The following is a 22,966-nucleotide window of genomic DNA, read 5'->3' as shown; positions in this document are numbered from 1 at the left end:
TTCTCTTCTGCAATTTAGGAAGGGATGGCAGAGATCCCTTAGGATGGGCTTCCACTTTTATGCAAGACTTTCTTCCAACTAGCTTTACTCATTATACTTCATGAATTACTGAAGTAACAAAACATGAGTAGCCTAGTTGCAGTCAAAGTTTGACAGCACATAAACATACACAGAGTACTATGACACATCTAAGATTTTCTCATCCTTAAAGACCTAGCACAAAAGGTTAGATATGGCCTCAGACCATTTTTAAAAGTAATTTTTATATTTTCTTAATATTTGAAAAGTGTATCTTTCCGTATCAAATTTGCTTAAGATTATTGATATGAAGTCCAAGTATCTCTGTGAGAACAGCTCATGAAAGCATGTACTGTTCAATATCACACAGCCCAAGAAATAACCCAATCTATTAAAGCAACCACCTTGTAATGTATATAATGAAACTTATTGAGTGGTTAGGAAGTTAGCAAGGTACAAATGCTGTCAATATTACATTACATTTTCTACTAAAATTTCAGAAATTTCTTGAGATGCCAGCTATCTTCTCTCCAGCATAGCCTACCCTGACATTCAATATGCTATGAAATGCTGTTTTTCAAATCTCTAATGAATAGCATGAAATCACTACTCCAGATATATACAGGAAAAGAGCAATGCTTTAATAGATAAAAAAGTGGTCTCAGAATCAACTATGTAATATGTACAGTCAGGATATAGGCACACTAGAGTTCATAATGCAAAATGAATCCAATCAATAAATGCATGTACACTACAATGCCACTTCAATATTTGAATTCCATTTTGAGAGGAACCTCAAGGCTTTAAAATTTTCTAATAAAGTATATTCTATTGTCAAGCACCCAGCTTTGTACAATTTGCAATAAAAAAATAAGGGGAAAAGGCCGCGTTGCCCATCAGAATAGGTCTGCATTACATAAAGTTAATGGAATTTCAAAGGAAGTTCACTCAACCTGTAATGCACCATATGAATCAGAAAATTGAGAATTACTTTTCAAAAATAAATCTGCCATGTTAGGGTCAGCAATGTTACAACCTGCCCCTGAGGCAGGTTAACTGAGGTTCTTGTTAATAGATCCCTCAGGGCAGACTAGAGTGATGCAACACTGAATGAATGGTGGGTTTTTTATAAATAAAATGATTAGATAGATAGATAGATAGATAGATAGACAGACAGACAGACAGACAGACAACAGGTTCGTTTTGGAATAATTTGGTTAAAACAGAAAGGAAGTATGTAACAGATTTGGTTATTATCTATAGAAATAGAGGAATATAAAAGTAAAATGATTACACCTGAGAAAATGTACAAGGAAAATAAAAAGAAAGGATAAGAACGATGAAGAGGAAAGGTATCACCACCCTATGAAGCCTGATTGTTTCAATTTAGATGTCCAGTGTTTGAAGTAATAGTTACAATTTCAATTCATCAGGGCCAGGGGAAATCCCTGAAACCCAAAGTCCAGTGGGTTCAACAGGTTCAGGTGGGAATGCCCAGGTACCTCTCCTCAGGGAGTTTTACAATGTGTCTTGCAACACGGTGGGTCATTTGCAGTCCTCTGGTGGCAGGCCCAAGAATTAGGTCTGGAGGCAAAGACAGGACCTGCGTATGTCACGCCAGCTAATTTGAGCCAGTTCTGCCTTAACAGAAGGGATAAATACCCTCAGGCCTAAGTGTGAATGTTCCTGTATCTCTCAGGATGGGAGAGAATCTTCTGCCTGAGCCAGTTGTGTAAGGGAGGAAATTGGCATGATAAAAACCAGCATACCAGCACCGCTGCAGGATCTGCTTCTTGGAGGTGTTTTCCCTTATCTGTCTCAAACCCCAGCTTGCTGCTACACAAAGGTGGGTTTGTCATGGTCATCTTCTGGTGATGGGTGCTCACCCCCTCTGCACCTGGGCAGACCAAGAAGTTTCATAACCACATACCCAAAAACTCTCCCCCCTTTCCCTGTGTCTGAGGGGTGCAAAAGCCAAATGATTGCATCATTAACTTTTAATATTAGTCTCTCACAAAAAGCAAACCAAAATCCAGTGTTTCATACTTACTAAAGCATGTACAGTAAGTTAATTCTTCACAATACATGTGCACAAATGCAGCCTAGTTTATGCAAGACACTCATTTGTAGGGAGGAAAAAAAGCTGTTGACTAGTTACAAAAAATACATTATATTCAAGTACATTTAGGCATTAAAATGACAGTCAAACCAAACCACAGCAAGTGTACATTATCACCCATATATAGAATAATCCCCTTGAGTGTGCGGTGGGTTTGTTTATTTAGTTTTTTGTAACTGTTTTCTGTTGCTTGTTTTAAAGTAACAGACATTTAAAAAAATAATGCTTTACAAAAATACTGATAATGGTTCACATTACTACAATCTCAGTAGTCTCCTCTTCTTTCAACATTTTCAATGAACTTAGCAGTATCCCCAGTAGTTTTTTCGAGTGACCATGTGCTGCTCAGGCTCCTTTTGCATGAGATCCATTGACAATACACTGAGTCTCTGTTCATTCACTGATATATTTCAAACCATTTACATCCGAAAGCTTCTGGTTCTGTGAAATGGTTGAAAAGGCTTTTTTAAGGCCCACATCAGTATTGGTGGCTTCTGCTTAGTTTTTTCAGGAAATACCATCGCTTCGGTTTCAGGGCTAGGAAATCGTACTCTGTACACTTCAGGGTAAGATTTCTGAAACTAGAAAAGTACATTAATTCAAATTAAAAATTTGTTCAAACATCTACAATAAACTATTAAAATGAAGCTTGCATTTCTGGAACAGGGAAATTATATGTCTAATGGACTTTCTACTGTGCTATGTAGAAAATTAGGCAGTATTTTTAATTTGGATTGATTCATCACAGCATACTTGTTCTGAAGTATTATAAATCCTGAAATCCCCACGTGTAGCCACTGTTTTCAATTTCAGTATTTCTCTAGAAGAACGTATGTCTAAGCCTTGATAAATCTTTTCAAATTGAAATTAGAAACTGTGGAGAAATTTTTATTTACTTGCTTGAGCTTCTTCTTTTTATCTTTCACAGATATTTCTTTGTTCCTTACAATTTCTTCCAACAAAGCTGCCAGTGGTTCTTGAGAGCCAGTTGCCCTTTGGTATTCAAATTCACCTGAAGTGATTTGGTGACAAAATGATGGAGGAGGAAGTGCTGCATCACTATCAGACCCATCATATTTTATCTGAAGAGACAGTAAAAAAAAAAAAAACAAAAAGAATAGCTAGGTTTTCTGTAAAATACTTGCATAAACGGGCTTATTCAATTGACCACTTCAAGACATTAAGTAGAGGAAATACTAAATAGAAACCCTGAACTGTAATTTTTATCTCCAGCCCTAAGTGAGTGAGTTCCAGTAAGTCAAAAAACATGACACATAGGAAGCCTATTCAGCTCTTAAAATAAGTTTAAAGTTACTTTTCTAGTAGAAAATAGACAAAAGAACTAAAAATCATCTTTGAACAAAAAGAAATTATGGGTATCAGGAAACAGAAAGATGAAAACATAATTTGTCCATTCCATGGGAAGATAGTGCAACAAACAGGAAAACATATTTGAGAGTTCTTGTCTCTAAACAGTTTAGAGTATTTGCAGTATTTGTTTAGTTTCTTTTAAACACATAGTTATGGTTGAATATCAGTAGTCAAAATTAGTTAGCTCTCAAAAGCTAACAGAGACAGAACAAAGCATTTTAAGAACTGTTGATCTTCAGAGAACAAAGGATAAATTCAATCTAGAAACAGAGACAAAAGAGGTTTTTCACTAGATACTTACTTGGACTCTCTGGAGATGTACAACATGATCCTCTATGGAAGACTTTAAAGCAGAAGGAACACTTAAGATCTCTTGATAATTATCCATGAGAAAAGATACTAGTTTAGCAGCAAGAAGTTCATCCAAGTCTATTTCATCCTTTGAGCAGAGAATACAACGGGAAAATGCCTGAACCATCTGAGGGAAAAAACACACACCATTATAATGTATTTTTCCATTTGGGACTGAGGAGTAGAGAATCAGGCTACATTTAAAAAGTGATTTTTTAGAACAAATATTTTAACATCACCATGCATACTGTACTTCAAACATATTAATATTTTTTTTAATGTATTATGTACAGTGACATTCTGTGAGTGCACTGAAGATTGCTCCTGCCTCATGCAGATAATCCACTCGAGACTTAAGGTATAGAATGAACGAATTCCATTTTATTCTCAAGACTTTCTCAAATAACCACTTCACATGGCTATTTAAAGAGGTTATATGTATTTAGAGATTTTTTTAAATAACATGGAAATTTAATAGAAATTAGGCACCAGAGGGAAAACTTGAAACCACCATTCTGAAATCATCAACTCAAATTTCAGGTCCAGTTAACTTCAGGCAGTCTTGTGCTCAAGCACTCAGTTACAACAGCTTCTGTTTGTGCACCAGTCACTTGTAACATTAAAATCACAGAAGGTAATAAAGATTTCTGTCATGTACCATACATTACGTCACTGAATTAACACTTAGAACAAAACACTCAAACTGTAAGGATTCATTCTAAAATCAACATTTCAATTACAACACTAAATTTAATGAAAGACCACTTACAGTTAATTAAATTATAACCTTGACAGTAAAAAATTTAATTATTTTAATCAAATACTATTCAGAGTTCACAAAAAACTTAATTGCTGTGGAGCACATTTAGACTGGTACATGTTGCTATAGGATTTGTACATGCAGCCAAAAATGGCTCTGCAGCTTAGTTTTCCATTGCACTTAATTTTAAAAGACTTTTAAATTAACCAAAATAAATACTTGTTGTTAGCTAGTCAGAATAGTTAAGTTATGCCTAATAACTTTGTAGTAAGTTGCTGTTGCAAACATCAGTGTAGTGATATCACTACATAAGCTCCTACAGAAGAATTAGCAAAAACTGGAGCTTACTTTAAGAGACTTCTGTGTGTGGTCTTAAAAAAAAAAAAAACAACTACTGAAAAAAACAGTTGGGATTTTAATTTTTTTTAATGGCTGAAAACAGGTTAATCAGAACATTCATCTCCATATTTCTAGCTATGACTGAAACAGGCAGTCTTTTTCATTCACACTGTCTGCAGTGATAAAGAACAGCAGAGACCTCATCCGCTTTTCTTTTTTGTTGATTTTGCTTGTTTGTTTTTGAGAGTTGTTTGTTTGTTTGTGGTTTTTTTCTACTCAATAGTGAAATCAGTGGTGATTTAACTTGGCAAGGTAAGGAAACCTCTAAATTCTGAGCAAGTTCTTCATGTGCTCACAAATTGCCATGAAATCCCACTTTATTCAAATCCAGATTAGCTCTCCAAATAGCTGAGACAGACAAGCCAATTCCTTAAACAAGTAAACTGTATTTTGTTCATACTCTCCAGTAAGAATCTTTCACCTGCGCTGTTCCAAAAGTCTGTCCAGACCTTTTACCTTACACTTATACATACCAAAGTTCTGGTCCTCACTGATTCAGAAAGACGTGGCAAATCCTGGTTTAGACTAATTCTTGCCATCATTCTCACCAACAGCTGTAGTCTTTTCCTATTTTCTGGTGGCAATAGGAGACAGGATATCTGAAGAGCTTCAACAGCCTTGCTGGGTTTTTGCAGCAGTCCTGGTTTATATAAGATCAGAAGATTGGGGAACATTTCTCAGTTATATATTTCCACAACATTTCTAAATCTAACTCCCAAAACTCCCTTCTTACTCACACAAGATTGCCTTAGAACTCCACTTCCCAGTGAGAGTAGAAAGATATAACTAGAACTGGACTACCAGGACTTAAGTTTTTAGAAGATGCACTGATGCACTGGAAGATATTGACAGCCATAAGCAATAACTCTAAATATTAGAATACATGAAAAATTACAACATTTTGTTTCATCCTTTGCTCTTTTATTACCTGGGCACTAAAGGCAACTGAATGATATGCACAGATATAGCAACCATGTTACATAAAATGTTAAGTCTGTGGCAACAATCAGAGGGAAAGAAAATGTGCTTATGCATCAGTAATAATTATGACAATACCAATATGTGCCTCAGACCTATAGATATTAAATCTGTGCCTAACTCTGTTTATTCCTTCCCAGGAGAGGACTTAACATTTCTCCTTTTCTAAACTTTATAAGATTCCTGCTTACCAATTTCTGCAGCCAATCAAGGTAACCCTGCATGGTACTACAACACTCAGCTGCATAAGCTACTCTTTCCCATTTTAATGATTTGCATGCTTGTTTAGGGTACTGTGCCCATGTTTAGGACGGAATGTGCCACCACCCTGGTCATTAACAAAGTGTTAATCATTAATGGCGACACTACCAGCCCTGGGGTGCTTCCCACTGACTGACATCCAGCCAGACTTTGTGCCACGGATCACAACCCTCTGAGCCCAGTAACTGAACCCATTTCTGAGTCTACCCCACTACCCACTTATCCAGCTTGTACTTCCTTAGGTTGCCTAGAAGGATGAAATGGAACACAAGTGTTGAAAGCTTTACTGCTCTCAACATAAAGTGTCCACTGTTATACCCTCATCCACCATTCTGGTCAACTCCATGGTGTAAAACATGGAAACTGTTTCTTATTGAAAAGGAAGTGTGGAGTAGGTAAGACATTCCAAGGAGAGAGGTAAAACACTGAAGTCAATTTTCATAGTAAAGCTTTTTCTAGTTTCAGAGGAAGATTTGGCAAGCATATTAATACATATGTTTGGAAGAGTAAGGAATGATTCCCCATCAACACTTCATTTTTTTTTTTTTAAGATACCACAAAATTAATGTTTGACTTCTTGAAACATCACACAATTTTCATTGCTTCCACACACATACTGGCATGAAATCTTTCTTCTAATTTTACATTTACAAAATGGTATGACATTAAAGTAGTAGAACCTGAAAGATGTGAAAAAAAAAATGGAAAAGCAAACAGAAACAGAGTATGAAAGCAGAAGAATAAGTTTTAAAGATATCAACAAGAGTTGTCTAAGAAAAAGAAGTCAGAAAATTGAATTATATTCCATATGAAGCAAGATTGACAACTCACAAAGTATATATACTAAATTCCAGAAACAGAAGTATCATTTTGGATTCCTTTCTCATTTCAATACTAAAACCAGTGTTGTTTACACAGAAAGAAGCTCAAAAACCTAACATGCTACATAGCAGGTTTGCTTTTCAACTCAATTGTTCTTTCTGAATTTGATTACATAAAATGTAATCAAATATTTACTGCCTTACTATTTACTGTCTTTCAGTAAGCCATCTATAGGATCAGAATTGTTAATTTTATATAGTGTGAACCCTGGAAAGTTCTAGTTAATAACCAAAACATTGCTTCTTTTAAACACTACATTAGCTAATGTCATTTCTAAATTAAAGCAACATAGTATTTCAATTCCCTTCAAATATCATATTTCCAAGGTTAAAACGGTGTTTAAAGCCCTAATCCTCTCTAATCTAGACTTCAGTCAAGCAATTTCTAAAAGCTTATGAGAGTTTTTAAGACATTTAAGCACTTGTAAAAAAAGGAAAATCTATTAAAATCCATCAGTTGGATGCTGAGCAATGAACGGAGGCCTTTAATATTATAAAGACAAGCAATGAAAGACTTTTGAACTAATGTGATTAAAAAGATACAAAAATAAAACCACCGTGTGATATGAAATAAATTTAAATATTAAACTGTTCTCTATGTAGAAAGGAAAGGACAGGCCCTAAAGAATTCATCTGTGATATTATTTAAGTAAGGTAAAATAACTCCAGGAAATTAACTCTACAGAATATTTTTTTCATTAGATTCCAAACTACTTACCTAACACACTAACAAAAATATCAAAAAAATTAAATGTGAGAAGAGGCTCTTTCATCTGGCTAAAGTAGTCCACTATAGTTTTGAAGACGTCTCTTTCAAAGCCTGAGTACGTAGGCTGCTTCAGATCTGAACAGCTGGGCCCTACAAAGAAAAAAAAAAAAAAAAAACCAAAACAAAACAAAAAGGAGCAAAAAAGAGAGAGAACATTGATTTTTCAGCCACTGAGCAGATCAGTGTTTTCTAATCCAGCCCATTAAAATGGATCTTAGAGGGAAAAAATAAATCAAAAAAAGAGATTGATTCTTCAAAATAAGTGAGTTTATTGATCTACTACTTGACTGATCTATTCCCAATAGGTTTAGTGAAGATACTAAGTAGAGGAAAATCATTAATAGAATAGTTAAACCTTTATATAATTAATTTAAATAAGCTAGACTGAAAGGAGAATACATGCTGACAGGTCTTTTCCAACTTTCTTTTAGAAAGTCATCATAAACAGGATTTAATCAAGTGGTGAAGACACAGTCAGTTCAATTTATTTTTTTGGAGGGTGGGTTGTTTGTGGGATCCCTTTCCCTTTCTGAATTTACTTACAATTTACTAGACATTTCATTGCAGATAATATCCAATGAGGTAGTTCCTCTGCACAGGGAAGAAACAGAAATTAAAACGACAAAAAAGAAAAAACAAGAAAAATATTCGACTGTTAGACAAAAGCAAAGCTGAAAACAATTTAACATGTTCCTCCTGTGCAGTAAAACAAGTGACTCCAAAGGCAGGATCTACCTTAATGTATACCTTGTAATTCAAGATCTAGCTTGAATTACACCTATACAGTTATGCATTCTGCTCTTGCAGCTCAATCAGCACAACAGGTCATATAACAAATCTTTAACCTATTAAAAAAAAAAAAAAACCCACCAAAAAACCAGACTAAACCAGTTCTAGATACAACTTTCCCCAGTGTTATACAATGAAGTGTTTACTTCGTACCAAAGATGATGAAAAGCACTCATGTATTCAGTTTTGCCATTTCTTCAGGGAGAAAGCTAATATTTTGAGATGGTCCAACTGCCTTTGAAATGACCACAGATATGCTCTAAAGGCAGTTTTATTCACAACCAAACCAATGTTCAATGTCATATTTAAATTTCTCTACAAATCTTATGAAAATCATGGTGGCAATAGTACTGTGATATATCAGAGCAGCAAAGATGCTTTATTTTTTCCCTGATGTGCAAAACAGTTTTAAACATGACACTATCTTCAAAACTCAAAACTCTCTCAATGTACATTTTGGCTCACTCAATGTATTTTTAATACATTTTTTCTTCATGTGAACACTCCAGTTCAGGTAATTAAAAGGGTACGGCCGAGAAAGTTACCTTGAAGTGATTAATATCCCTATATTTATAAATGGTAAGTTGCTGCTGTCTTACATTCATTTTTCAACCCTACTAAAGCCAGAATTTGTTTAAGAGAGTAACTATAGAATAAACCCTGACTCTTACTATTGGGATACCAGAGGAGAACAATAGCATTTTAAAAACAACAGCATTATAAAAACTAGAGTTTTTACAAAGTAGATTACAATATATTAAAAAAAAAGAAAATTTCTAAAATACTCACTTGATTTGTCCTCTAAAGTGACAATGCCTTGCTTATTGACATTATATACATTTTGAACAATATGTTTCGAATTCACAAGTTTTGTGTCTAACACTTCATCTAGAGAATCCAAACCCAACACCTTTTGTAATCTGTAAAAATACATAAACACACAGTTCATACACCATCTAATCCAGAAAAGGCAAACATGAAATATTAGGATACAATTCAGAAAAAAGAGAGACTTTTATTTCACAGAGATATAATATCTCCAGCTGGATGACAGCCATAAGGACCATTCAGCACAACTCCTGCTTCTCAAAAAACTGCCTAGATTTATAGAATATCCTAAACTGGAAGTGATCCACAAAGATCAACTCCTGGCTTTGCACAGCACAACCACAAAAATGATACCACATGCCTGAGAGTACTGTCCAAACACTTCTTGAGCTCTGTCAGGCTTAGGTGCTGTGACCACTTTCCTGGGGAGCCTTTTCCAGTACCCAACCACCCCCTGTATGAGGACTCTTTTCCTAATATCCAATCTAAACCTCCCCTGACAATTCAGGCCATTCCCTCAGTCCTCTCACCAGCCACCACAGAGAAGAGACCAGTGTATTCTCCTCCACTTTCCATCACAGATTGCATCGCAATGTCCTCTCAGCCTCGTCTTCTCCAAGTTAAAGAAGCCAGGAGACCTCAACTACTCCTCATGTCTTCCCTTCTAGACCCTTCACAATCTTCATAGCCCTAAAAAAGTGGTTTTTTAGTACCTAGTAAAGGTTTAGTAATTTTAATACCTAAAACTATACTGTATAACTGAAAGCACTACTAACATGCTCCTTGAACTCTGTCAGGCTTGGTGCTGTGACTACTTCCTCAGGGAGACAGTTCCAGTGCCAAGTCACTCTCTGAGTAAAGAACCTTTTCCTAATGTGGAGTCTGAACTTCCACAGCTGCTTGATTTCATCTCGTGTCCTGTCGCTGGTCACCAGAGATCTTCCACATCTCCCCCCACTGTCTTCTCCACAAATTGTAGGCTGCAATGAGAGCACCCCTCAGCTTTCTCAAAGCTTTTGGTGACTGTACAGCTCTTTGCTCTATCCAGATCTCACTGCAGGCCCTGTTCACCCTTGAAAGAGTCCGAAGTTCCTTCTAACCTAGTATCACAGATAAACTTAGTATACATTCAATTCCCCCATCCCTATCATTTACAAAAACATGAAAAAGTTCTGGCCCTAGAATGGAGCCCTGCAGAGCCCCAGTGATGACTACTCACCAAAAATAACCACATTTACCACAACCCTTTGTGCTTGACCCAAGAGCCAGCTGCTCACCCAACAATATTAAGGGCTCATCAAGCTGCATGCTGGACAGTTTATATAGAAGGATACTGTGAGAGACAGTATCAAAAGCTTTGCTTAAATGCAAATAAACTGCATCAGCTGGCTTCCCTTGGTCAACTAGATGGGTGACCTTGTCATAAAAGAAAATTTAATTGGTTACACAGTATTTTCCCCTTCTGAAACTGTGCTGGCTATGACCAATGACTGTGTGTCTCTCAAATATTTTATTATTAACTCCCAGAATAATTTTCCATAATTTTACAGGCACTGAAGTAATACTGACAGGCCTGTAATTAACGGGGTCTTTGTTCTTTGCTTTCTTAAAATTGAGAAAATAGTTGCCAGCTTCCAGACAACAGAGGCCTCTCCAGGATCCCAAGATAAAGGGAAAAAAAAAGCAGAGATATCCTGCAATAACATCATCCAGCTCTTTCAGTATCCTGGGATGAATCGCATTGGGCTTCATAGTTTTAAGCACATCCAGCTGGAGCAGAAAGTTTCATATAAATTCAGGGTCAGCTGTGAGTCTTCCTTATTCCCACAGTCATACTCTTCCAACACAGAGCTGTGGGAGTCCCAGTGTCAATTATCAAACTTAAAAGAGTCCAGGACTTTTTGTTTACATGAATGCTACTGCTCCCTGATTAAGCTATCAGGGTTTCAGCATCCTTCCACACAATCTGCTGTGCCAGCCCTTTTTGCTCACCCTTGTCTTTTGGTTGCTAGAGCTCTATAGGGGCCTTTATGTGAAGGAGGGGCTTGACTACCAGTGCCCCTGGTGTCACCTGTCTGGGTCCTATCAGCTGCTGCCATGTGAGCTCCAGGCTACCAGGGTATCTCTCCATTCCCCAGTAGTTTCCTTGGTTCAGGAAACCCAGGAATACACATGCCCTCTGCTACCCATCTTGCTGTCACCAAAACTGCTCACCTCAGCACCAAGTGCAGATAATGTGCTAGGTTTACACTAAAGTCATAATTAGTAAGACCTCAACTATGCTGTAATATCAGCTAGTGTATATTATTTTTTCCTCTCCAGAAATAGTCCAAAGCAAAAGCTTCAACTTTGCATAGGAGATTCCATTCAAATATAGTAAATGAATCTCTAGGCTGAATCTCAAAGCTTCAGCACTCAATTAGCTATGCCATTTATCTCATACAAAGTATTGTACTTGCCATTGAAAGGTTCCATAGCACTTCTACATAAGTGTTTTTATTTCTTAGCAACAAGGAAAAGAGACAGAGAAAAAAAGTGATTAAACAAGATAAAGCCTACACAACAAAGAATTGTATAACACAATATGCAGAAGTCAAAAGATACTAAGCACAGTAAAGTTTTTTTTGCAGACTTTATTTGCTGAATTTGTTAGCCAAATAACAAGTGGTGGAGTTAGTCTAGACACTAGGGCTTTGAAGGCAACGACGAAAAGAGAGTGGGTGAAATTACAAGTGTTACCAGAGAAGATAGACAAGACTATTACCTACTACACGGTTTTACTATAACAGCAAATGACTCATAAGTACGCTCACCGTGATAAAGTCATGGATTTCCATATCTCTTCTATATTTGTTTGTGTTAGTTCTCTGCGGAACACAAGTTTGCATGCCGGTACTTCCCCGATAGCTATGCTGTGTCGCTTGTACCACATCTCAGAGTTCTGAAATCAGAAAAAACTCTCCTCATTAACTGGTGGCTTTTCAAGTTTTAAACAGTATAAAACATTTATAGTACAAAATTGCAAGTGTTCTTAAATTCCAGTGAAGTCTTCAGGATGCAAGATAAGTATTTGTGTTTAAGAGAAATGAAACATTTTCTCAATCTTACACACACATCTTTTCTCAATTCCATAACCTGTCCAAAGCTGAAAAACTATGTGTTTCAGAATAGCCATTAAAGTTCGTCTGCCATTTAAAGACCAAACATCTGTTTATGGAAAAGTTAATGGAGAATTAGGAGATATCAAAGAATTAGAAAAAAAAAATCCTTGTTCAGCATATACCAAAATAACTAAACATTAAGTTCAATAACCAGTTCTATACATACAGAAAATAAAAGCAAATCACTACATTTAAAGGCACTCCTCAGATTCTAGTCCACCATTATAAAAGTGTAAAGTAAAGCTGAGAATGCAGAATATCGAGAATGCAGAATATCACTATCCTTTATGCAACCTTCATATCCAAGCTTGATTCTTGAACATTCTCATCAAGGTATCAATAGGTGGACATACGTTGCAGCATCCTTTTCAAGGGAAAACTCCTAATAATTCCAGTTCTTTGATTTACACTACTGACCAGTGCTAAAGCACATTAAAATTATTCCTTATAACCAAACCACAAAATGCTCTGCAGGAATGCACTTAAATACTCCAAGCACTAATTGTTTGTCATTCTATGGCAGACTAGACTAGAGCTAGTTGGAAGCAAATTTTACACCCTCTGAAATTAAGGGTCTGCTCTTTCACATCAGTATTTCGTGACACAGACCCATGCTCATCAATCTATACACAGCCACTAAGTGCTCAGATTAATGCTGAAGCAATTCAAGATACTATTTTCAGCTACTTCAGCATTCCAGTGGAAGCTAGACCTAATTATAAAAGAGGCAGCAGAGGGAAGCTTATAGCTTTGCCTTACATACCGTCCACTGTACCAACACTACCAATTAAACTGCCAGTGGAAGAGATTTTGAGGTATGCCAAATTCTATGCTGTTGCATCTGAGCCTGATGCAGACTTTTGCTAATTCTTATCAGGCCAGGATGCTTGAATGGAAATTTAGAGCACAGTTGAAAGCTGTAATATTTTACACCTCCAACAGATACTTGCTAAGTAACTAAAATACTCCATTCTCTTCTCCTGTCTTTGGCACCATCTTTTCTTCTACCTTTGGCACCATCTTTTCTTTTACCTACCATTGAAGTTCTAAGGACTATGTCTTTCCTCTTCAGAAGCTTGCTGTTCATGAAGAGTACACTTGATTTGCACACAACTGGATTGTAAATATTGAATAACTGTTCATTCAGAATATTTAGATGTCCAGCAAAATGGTAAGGGCTACTTTTCCAAATAGACTATGGTTTATCAAGAAATCTAAGGCCAGACTCCTGCTCTGAAGGACAGTAATAAAAAGGCAAAAATCATCAAAGAAATCCTGAGTTCACGAATTATGAGAATGCACACATATAAGACACACTGAAGGAAAAGCTTAAAATATACAAAACACTAGAAGCCTAATCTTTTACTATGTCAAGGTGAATATTGATTTACTAATAAAAGCAAGTTTTTTCAACAACTTTTCAAAGGCTGGATCAATCCAGATAAGTATGAGGCAGGATGATTTTCCAAGCTTACAAAGGATAACTGAAAAATCAGGACCACTTCTCCTTAGCTAAAACAGTCCTTATAAAAAAGGAAAATTAGTCAGTAACAGCCTTATAGCAGCTAGGAAGGTTGTAATAACTGTATATATTCCAATACCTGAAGTGTCCAAATAAGAGTTACAGCATGACTATTTTGTCTGGTAATATAATAAATGCCCTATAGGAATTTGAGCAGACTGGAATAAAATACGGGAAAAGACACCCATGTGGAACTCAGGTTCCTCAGGGCATTGCAATGTGTAGCACAAAGAACACTAAAATATTACTTCTCCAGCAAATTGTAAGAAAAATTTAACTTCACAAAAGTTTAGAATAGAAGTATTTAGCATTTAATTTTATAAGCAAGTATTTTGTGATGCAGCATAGAGGTCATCAGTTCAGTTTTGCTTTCCAAATATGCTTTTGTCTGGGGAAATAAAACTGGGTGCCTTACCATTGCGACGGATTTCACTGGGATGTGTTCTTGAGAAGGGCCAGCCCTTGCTTCATTCCAGTCTGGAAATTTAATTACTTCCTTTCCACATGAAGGTTTCTTTGGATATGACTTCAGTGGTGAGGAAGGAGGAAATCTACAATTAGAGAACATTTTTAAAGACTCTGAATGCCAATCTAATCCCTATTTACCAACGCAAAACTATAGTCAGCCTTCACATGCAAAAATACAACAAATGCTTTGGACATTCACAGCCCAACAGAGTTGCATGATATGTAAAACATCATGGAGTGTCTTGTTTGCCCTCCAGCTGCTGCTCCAGAACAGTTCAGGTCCTTTGTACCTCCCATGACATAGCTGAGCCTTGGGTAAATGTCTGATATCCCAGTGCCTCTCATACAGATAGCACAAGCTGTCTTTGCATAGACAATGACATACGTTCTTCACTAGAAGATGTTGATTCTGCTGAAAAAGCCATGGGGATGTTTTCCCCAATGTCAAGTGCTTTGTTAGCATGCATTTCCTAAAGCAAAGCTACATAGATAAGTCACATTTCTAACACTCAGATTTAGTTAGAGTGCATGCAAGTGTCCACACACAGTTTTGCCCACATTACCAGATTCTTCTGCGTTTACATGCTTTCTGTGCGAAGGTCATATCCTGCAGTTCTTTTCTGGATCATATCCTGCAGTTCTTTTTTCCAGCTGGTTTTGCAGGTAACTATTTGACTTCTTAAGGCATTTCAAGAAGTGCCTTGAAGAAATTAGCAGAAATAAGCCCTAAACCAGCCCTTGTAGAAAAGAAGGAAAACAAACTATCCAGCTTGACCAGCATCAAATTATTGCTAAGCTTAGGTCAGAGCATGTACAAAGGAACTAAAGACGGCATATCAGAAAGACAAATGAGTTCGATAGAAAAGCCTCTTCAGACTGGCCCAGATCCAACCCTGTCTACTTTCACACCCAGGTTTTAGATGCTGAGATTCCTGATGCTTTAAGCAACTGCTTAAGCCTCATTAACTCTTTTAAAACAGAACGTAAAAATAGATATGTCTGTGACTTTGCAACAAGAGCTTGTACACTGCTGGAGAACGTGCATATGCATCCTACCAGAAAAAATGCTTGAGAATCCCTCAAGTTTCTCCAAAACGTCATCTCATCCTCTCTAAAGGCACTTCAAACTTTTAATAAGTTTTTCATTTAGATTTGTTCTGCAGTTTGGTTAGTCCAGTACTGTTGTACTGAATGGTTAAACACATTCATTGTTTTGACCACACACACTGAGCAGATTCCACAGTGCCGTTCAACAGCACATCTGCAACACAGAGATATCACTTCCATCAGACAAACCCCCAGAACCAGCAGCAAGCATCTCACTCTAATCCTGCAAGATTTACTCTGTTTTTTAATGGTAAACCAGACTACATGGCAGATATTCACCTGTTGAGTGTTCTTGACCATTTTTCAGACATTCATTATTTCTAAAGAGTTTAATGTTAAAATAGAACATACCCACATATCTGCAAGCCTTTTTCCTTTGTCTTACACTATTCTCAGTAGTTTCCTGTTTCTTCTCCAGTTCTTCACAATTTTTAGCTTTGTGTCATTTGCTGCCCTGATTTGCAACCAATCAGTAAAATAATAAGCTCTTACAGGCGGAAAAAGGATGTGCATTCCCCTTTCTGAGGTAGCATTACAGCAAGATCTAGATGGAGAAGGATTAATGTCACTCAAAGCAAAGGACTGAGAAACACTCCAAGGCTGGCACATCAAGATCAGAATTGGTTATAGCCAGCAACACTAGTTTGGGGAGTTTATAAAAAGAGGAACTAGAGATACCTGTTTGTGTCCAGAACAAAGGATGCAGAACAAAGTCAACTAACAGTGATGTCCATGATATAACAATATTACTAGTGAATTCCCAAAATATTGCTATCATTGCAAGAGTGCTAACCCCTTTGCTTTTGATAGAATGGCTTTGATTCCAAAAAAAAGTATAAAGCCCAACAGCTTCCAAAACTGTAACTTCTCATTCATTATTGTAGACTCAGCTGAGCCAGTAAGTCAGGACACACTGAAAAGTCTTTGCTATTTTTAGAAGTCACATTAGATCTCATCTTCATGTTTAATACTTGCCAAATATTCTCACACAATCCAACTTTTGGCAATACTTCTTTTGCATACTCTGTGGATGAACAAGAGCAGACAACTACACTTACATGGGAAGTAAATGAGTGACACAACTCTGTACCACAGTGTGCCTGCCGTTACAGCATATTAAGATATAAATTTATACAGAGGGTATGGAGCATGTAAGTATTTCCAAAGTAAGCACTGGCAGTAAAATGGACCCGTACCACTACCTCCGGCAGCGCTGTGAGAAGAAAAAAAACCCTGTTTTTACACGTAGCATTAGGATAGCCCACCAGAGGGAGCTGCCAGGACATTGAATACATGACCAAAATAGGCTGGAAAACCAGTGCCAAGATACTTTAACAGGAGAGAAGCATGTTTTGATACTTGAAGCCGAGAGTAAGGTATATAGCTTATTTATGCACCAAGCCCAGTGAGGAAAAAAGCTGGCTCCAGTTCAAGATACATGAAAGGTATGCATTTTTAACTGAAAAAAGTTCAGTTACTTAGGTTTTTTTTCAGAGGGAAGGGAGAAAAACATCACAACAAAATATACAAGAGTTCTGTTGTGCAATAGCAGAGCAGTAGGCAGAGCACCCAGAAAATTAGAAGAACAGAAATATTTCACCCAGCCAGCTTCCACAGCCTGCAGCTCAGTAAAGTCATGACTGAAAATACAAATAAATAAAAGAACAAAATAATTTGAATATATACTACTACTAATGCAAAATAAACAAAAACCCCACAGCCACACAAACACAGCAAAACCAAACCAAAGAAATATAGATTAACACCAGCAGTTATCAAACCCCATATTAAATCTTTGACAAGAATTAATGCCCAAAAATAAAAAGATCAATAGAGCAAATGAAAAATTGACTTACTATATATAAAGGGGAAATTCAGTTCTATATATTTCCCCAAGGAGAATATTAAGAAATAATTGCTTAAAAATGAATATGTAAAATTTGAGTATGTAATAATAGCTATAATAAGTAGAAGCATAAACTTATTGGTAGCCTATTTTCCCTAATGTTTTGCATGATGATAACTCCCATTTCCTCAAAAGAAGGCTCACCATGATAACAGTTACAAATCTAGACTTGAAGTAATGATCATCTTTATAATACTTCTGCACCAAACAGGGCACTACAAGATGGTACAAATTCAGAACCTGCAACTTCTGTCCACTCAAACCTTAACTGAGATCACAAGAGGTCAAAGAATCCAGTCCAGTAATGCTAAGCTTCTATTACAAAGAGATTTCTTCTCTGTTGACAAGCCATCAGCTGAGATGCTCAACAGGGATAAGTAAGGAACCAACCTTGAGAATAAGCAAATAAAGCTTTGCCCCTTGTCCATCTACAAACCAAGGAGTATAAAAAAATGTTACATCATAAATATCTTAGATTCAGAAGACCTTTCTCTTCTCTCAGAAGAAGTGGAGATAAGAACCAAAACAGTCAGGGGGTTGGGGTGAAGAAGGGCAATTGGAGCTGGATGACCAATGGCATTCTCACTTCCACCTGTGTGTCTTAATAGGTACTCTTCCAGCACCAACAAACCTGATGTCTACCATCAGCAATGAGAACTCAATACCCTGTGAAAGCTGCAAAAGGTTTTGTTGATATTCAAAGAATGCAACTGAATAAAAGTGACCTTCAAAAATATTTCAAAACAGACAAGAAAACTGAAGTCAAACATTAAGTCACAGCAGCTACCCTTTACTAAGAAAATTAAAGTCTGGAAAAGGAGAAAGCATGTCAACACTTTTCAGAGGCATTCTACAAAAATACTTGTAAGACATGAGCAAGAGTTATTGATTGCACTCTGTTTCCAAAAAAACTTTTTTTTTTTTTTTTTTATCACCGCGTACAGGCTTACCGATATAAACGGCCATCGTCTTCAAAGTCCTCTTTGCCCCATCTTCCTTTAATATCTTCGATTACATGATTTTTCAGGAATTTTTTAAGCAGCTTAACCGTTTGATCGCGAGTCACTTCTGGGCCAAAGTTTTGGTTAGAGCCAAGTAGCTCATGCAAACATTCCACTGCCTCCGAGGCTTTGAAGCAACGCTCGTAGCTCTTGAAACGACAGCGATGCTTCCGTAAGGGCATCCCAGCACGGAAGAGCTCGATTATCTCGTTCCACTGGGAAAGAACAAAGCAAATCGTTACGGGAGCTCTTCTCCCAGGTTTTCCTGCGGCCAGAACGCAGCCAGCTCTCTAAGCAGAACTACACCCTTCTTTCACCGTCTGCGTTCAGAAGAATGCCGAAACCTAAGCCCAGGATTTAAACTGCCGAGACCCGAGAAAAAACGCCAGGTTTAGGAGGCTGAAATATTTAGAACCCTGAATATTTCAGCGGACCTACGGATACGGCTCTAACCTCCCTTAGGTTTCACCGGGACAAAAGGCTCAGCCTGCCGCTCCGCCCGGCCGGGCTCTGCCCCGCGCCCGCCCCGGGCTCCCCCGCCCCGCAGAGGGGCGGCCTGGGAGCACGGGCCGGCACCAGGAGGCCCGAGGGCGAGTGGCCGCGGGGGACAGGGGCGCGGGAGGGCGGCGGTGTCCGGGATGGCGGCGGGGGCACTCACCAGGCGGGTGGCGCGGTACGGCCCGGGCCCCACCAGCCGCGGCTCCATAGGCGCGGCCGCGCCGGCTCCGCGCCACGTTTGAATCCGACCGGGAGCCGCCGCCTTCGCCCATTGGGCGGCGGGCGCTGCACGTGACGGGCCCGCGCCGTACTTGATTGGCGGGGCGGGGCGGGGAGCCGAGCGCGGGGGGCGCTGTGGGGGGCGCTGTGGGGGGCGCTGTGGGGGGCGCTGTGGGGGGCGCTGTGGGGGGCGCTGTGGGGGGCGCTGTGGGGGGCGCTGTGGGGGGCGCTGTGGGGGGCGCTGTGGGGGGCGCTGTGGGGGGCGCTGTGGGGGGCCCGTGCCGGGCCCGTGCCGGGCGGCGGGCCGCAGCGGCGGTGCGGGCAGCTGTGCCGCGGGGCCGCAAGGTGCCGGGCTCTGGGTGCTGGGGGTGCCCGGCGGTAGGACAAGAGACAACGGCTAGAAAACTGATGCACTGGAAGTTCCCCATGAACATAAGTACTGTGAATCAAAAACGACTCCGACGAAGGGGAGAGAGAATGATGCATCTGACTTCATCATTAGAAGGCTAATGAATTGCTTTTTATACTATACTATGTACATTTCATCTGAACTGAATCTGCCATGCACTCAGTCTTGCTCACAACTGCACAGAACTGCACTCATCTGCGATTCTCTCGTGACTGCCCCGCGACAGTCCCCCCCACACACACTGATTGGCCCTGCTAGGCCAAGGGAACAAACATCCTCACTTTGGCTAAACAATCTCCATATTGCATTCCACTTTACCACAACACAGGCACAGCAAGCGAGATAAGAACTGTGTTTTCCTTCTTCTCTGCTTGTCTCACAGCTTCTCTCTGTTCAGAGGGCATGTGAATACCACACAAGAGGAGGAACTTTTTTGCTGTGCGGGTCCTGCGCACTGGAACAGATTTCCCAGAGACGTTCTCCCTCCCTCATGGAGAGAGTCCAGAACCATCTGGACTCAATCCCCTGCTGGTCCTGTGCTCTGGGATGGCTCTGCTTGAGTAGGTAGGCTGAACCAGGTGGCCTGTACTACGTAGTCCTCTCCAACCGGGCCCACTTGGCGATTCTGTGCGTGGCAACAAGTTAAACCATGTCAGGAAAACATTGTCTGGTGAATTGTTGCCCTGATAAAGAGAACAAAGCCTTGGCATTAATTAAAACAAAAAGCAACCTAAAAAAAAACTTCCAAATACTAAATTTTCAGTATTTTAAAATTGTTTCCAATCAGTTCTCTTGTTAAAGAATTTTGTTTTGAATTCAGGCAGTGTGTGGGATGATAATTACTTGCAATTACGTTTGATATTATTCCCAGAGAAGACAGGAGTTGATGCTGGTGCCACAGAACTCATTGAGTTGTTGTATATTAGTCTTTATAAATATTTTAAACAAAGGGTGGTTTGGAAAGTAAACAGGAAATCTCCATTTTTAAGGTAGGAGATTTTGATACCAAGTCATCTATCCTGCATGGACAGGGATGTAACTGAAACTCCTGTGGTAACTATTAGAGATGAGCTATCTCTGTCAATTTTTAGTATCCTCACGGGAGAGGAGAGGCTGGTAACACCAGTGTTGCTTTCCAACCCTGTCTAATGAAAACAAAATTTTAGCATTATTCCCCTCACTGTCAGTAAACATTCACCTTATCATGGATGACTTAGCTGTTAGACTCCTCTTTCTAGCCTCACTCTAGGCTATAAACTATAAACTTAAGTATGTGAGATGCACAGTTTTTAGGTTCAGATAAAGATTGTGTGATTCTCACGATGTGTGTAGGAGGACAGGATTTGTTTTGAGCTGATGTCATTGCCACAGTTATACTATATGCATTCTCTTAGGCTGCATCCATACAATTACTGTGAAACACTGCATTCTCTTTCTCCTAATGCTTTATAACTCCCAGAAGACTAAACCACTGTGCAAGATATTATGCAGTGGCAATCTGACACGGCACTTGCTGACAGCCCACAGAATGATTAGCATCTCCAGTTTCTGCCCCTGCTTATTAGATCTTAATCTCAAACAACTGACTCTGGAAGCCTTTGGCTTCCAATTCCAGCAGTGTACAACTGCTGGAATTGGAAGTTTTCCTGGCTCCTATCTGTTCAGCACCTGTCCACATGCAGCACTCCTTAGTTTTCACTGCGTGTAGCCTCAGCTCCTATTTAAGCCCAAGTGAGTTTGAAAAATGAGTTGCAGATCTAGCTCCCAAACCAACAAACAAGTACCTGCCCCTTCACACCCAGCTGCGGTATACATTTCACCATCCATATTTCTGGGCATGGAAGGAGGTGTGATTGCAAAATCAGAGACTATAACTAGGACTTTCCCTACCAGCACAGAATTATCTGCAAGGCTGCAGAGTAATGCCTGCTTCCTTGCACAAGAAGCAGAAGGTATTATTATCCAGTTTTCACTACAGACTAGCTATTACAGCCTTCCCCTCATAAGGGCTGCATTTCCCAAACATATTTGAATGCACAGGCTCAAGACGACCTAAAAGAACCAAACTGTCCCACTTCCTTCATCATTACTTATGTAATTAATATTATTCAATATGCTTTAAAAATATATATATATAAAACTGGCAAATCCTTTCCTACTATTTGAAAAAACAGCAATAGGTCTCTGTCCTTAAGGAAATCCTCCCTAACACTGGAGGCCAGGGACATACATATAGGCCAGAGCTGTCTGGACTTGAGACTTTGAATCAGTTATGGACGCATTTCCCACCAAAAAGAGGTGTGGTCCCAGATCAGCACTGCAACTTATTAGGATCATGTGATAGAGAACCTCTCCACATGAACTGCTGGGAACTGAACACTGATGATTCGAAGATCAAGCATCTAAAATTCAGGGATTGTAATTTAAATCTCAAGTCATCAATACTTTGAGATCTACTTTCAAGCTGCCACGACAGCTGACAGCTACAGGGATTAAATAGTGAATAGATTAAATATAAATTATTTTTTATTTGCTTTAAAAAACTTGATGTAATCTCAAAAGAAGACATTTGCAACTCATGTCCAGCCTAAAGTTTACATTCCTTTAGCGTTTACAATGCACCGTAAATGTCAGTAAAATGAAAGCGTTCAGGTAACAAAGCTTATGCTCTTGGAATTGTGCAACGGGGAGGCTATTAAAATCTGCCTCAAAGTCTTGAGTATCTGAAAATCCCACAGATCAGATCAAGTAAAAAGCAAATATTGCAAGTTTCTTTTTCCTAGTGTTGTAGAAAACAGTACCTTTAATGGTAACATTAATCCAAACATATTTAATTCCTCATTTTGAGGTCTGTTGCATGCACCAATTCCTTAATAAACTCATGCAGTACAAACACAACTTACAAATAGCAAGTTCCTTTGATTTCTACACAAATGTGACCCTAACAATCTTCCTAATCTTGGAAAACAACATACTGGGTAATTCTACACAGAATGGAGCCATGACCAGTCACTACTTACTGCCTGCCCCACTTTCAGAAGCTCCGAGAATGTCACATATTTTTTTGCCGGGTTCCAGACAGGAACCTGGAGTAACTTTAACCTTGAGCTGAAAAAACAAACCGCAATAATAATAATAAAAAAAAAAACAA

The 22,966-nt window shown here is 38.7% G+C and overlaps 2 protein-coding genes across 5 annotated transcripts in view; one reads left to right on the top strand and one right to left on the bottom strand.

The window, feature by feature from the left end:
• LOC127061026 (translation initiation factor IF-2-like) overlaps positions 1 to 22,966 on the top strand; it is a 694,470-nt gene that overhangs the window by 501,516 nt on the left and 169,988 nt on the right. The gene's annotated exons all lie outside the window — the stretch shown is intronic.
• DEPDC1B (DEP domain containing 1B) lies at positions 639 to 22,966 on the bottom strand. 4 transcript variants are annotated; one of them, XM_050986863.1, is made up of 12 exons: positions 22,836 to 22,966; positions 20,134 to 20,498; positions 18,639 to 18,904; positions 14,623 to 14,758; positions 12,338 to 12,465; positions 9,486 to 9,616; positions 8,451 to 8,498; positions 7,857 to 7,997; positions 5,492 to 5,658; positions 3,810 to 3,986; positions 3,034 to 3,219; positions 639 to 2,718 (listed from the first exon to the last, which is right to left on the bottom strand). In XM_050986863.1, the coding sequence occupies exons 3-12, from the start codon at positions 18,869 to 18,871 to the stop codon at positions 2,557 to 2,559; spliced, it is 1,509 nt and encodes a 502-aa protein (XP_050842820.1). In that variant the 5' UTR covers positions 18,872 to 18,904; positions 20,134 to 20,498; positions 22,836 to 22,966; the 3' UTR covers positions 639 to 2,556. The 4 variants fall into 4 exon arrangements, with proteins under 4 accessions (XP_050842820.1, XP_050842819.1, XP_030093171.2 ...); XM_050986862.1 differs by lacking the exon at positions 22,836 to 22,966 and having other exon boundaries at positions 20,134 to 21,922; XM_030237311.2 differs by lacking the exons at positions 20,134 to 20,498; positions 22,836 to 22,966 and adding an exon at positions 19,348 to 19,434.

The sequence above is a fragment of the Serinus canaria genome, chromosome Z (assembly GCF_022539315.1).
Source record: "Serinus canaria isolate serCan28SL12 chromosome Z, serCan2020, whole genome shotgun sequence".
NCBI classification, from domain to species: Eukaryota; Metazoa; Chordata; class Aves; order Passeriformes; family Fringillidae; genus Serinus; species Serinus canaria.
This window is presented reverse-complemented; position numbering and strand designations above follow the sequence as displayed.

Excerpts from the sequence above, each read along its gene's own strand:
- DEPDC1B (XM_030237311.2), bottom strand. The coding sequence starts at position 19,395 with ATGGAGCCGCGGCTGGTGGGGCCCGGGCCGTACCGCGCCACCCGCCTG. Across the intron at positions 8,499-9,485 it reads CACTTTAGAGGACAAATCAA|AGGAACTACCTCATTGGATA; the intron begins GTGAGTATTTTA and ends TTCCCTGTGCAG. Across the intron at positions 2,719-3,033 it reads AAAAGAAGAAGCTCAAGCAA|TTTCAGAAATCTTACCCTGA; the intron begins GTAAATAAAAAT and ends GTACTTTTCTAG.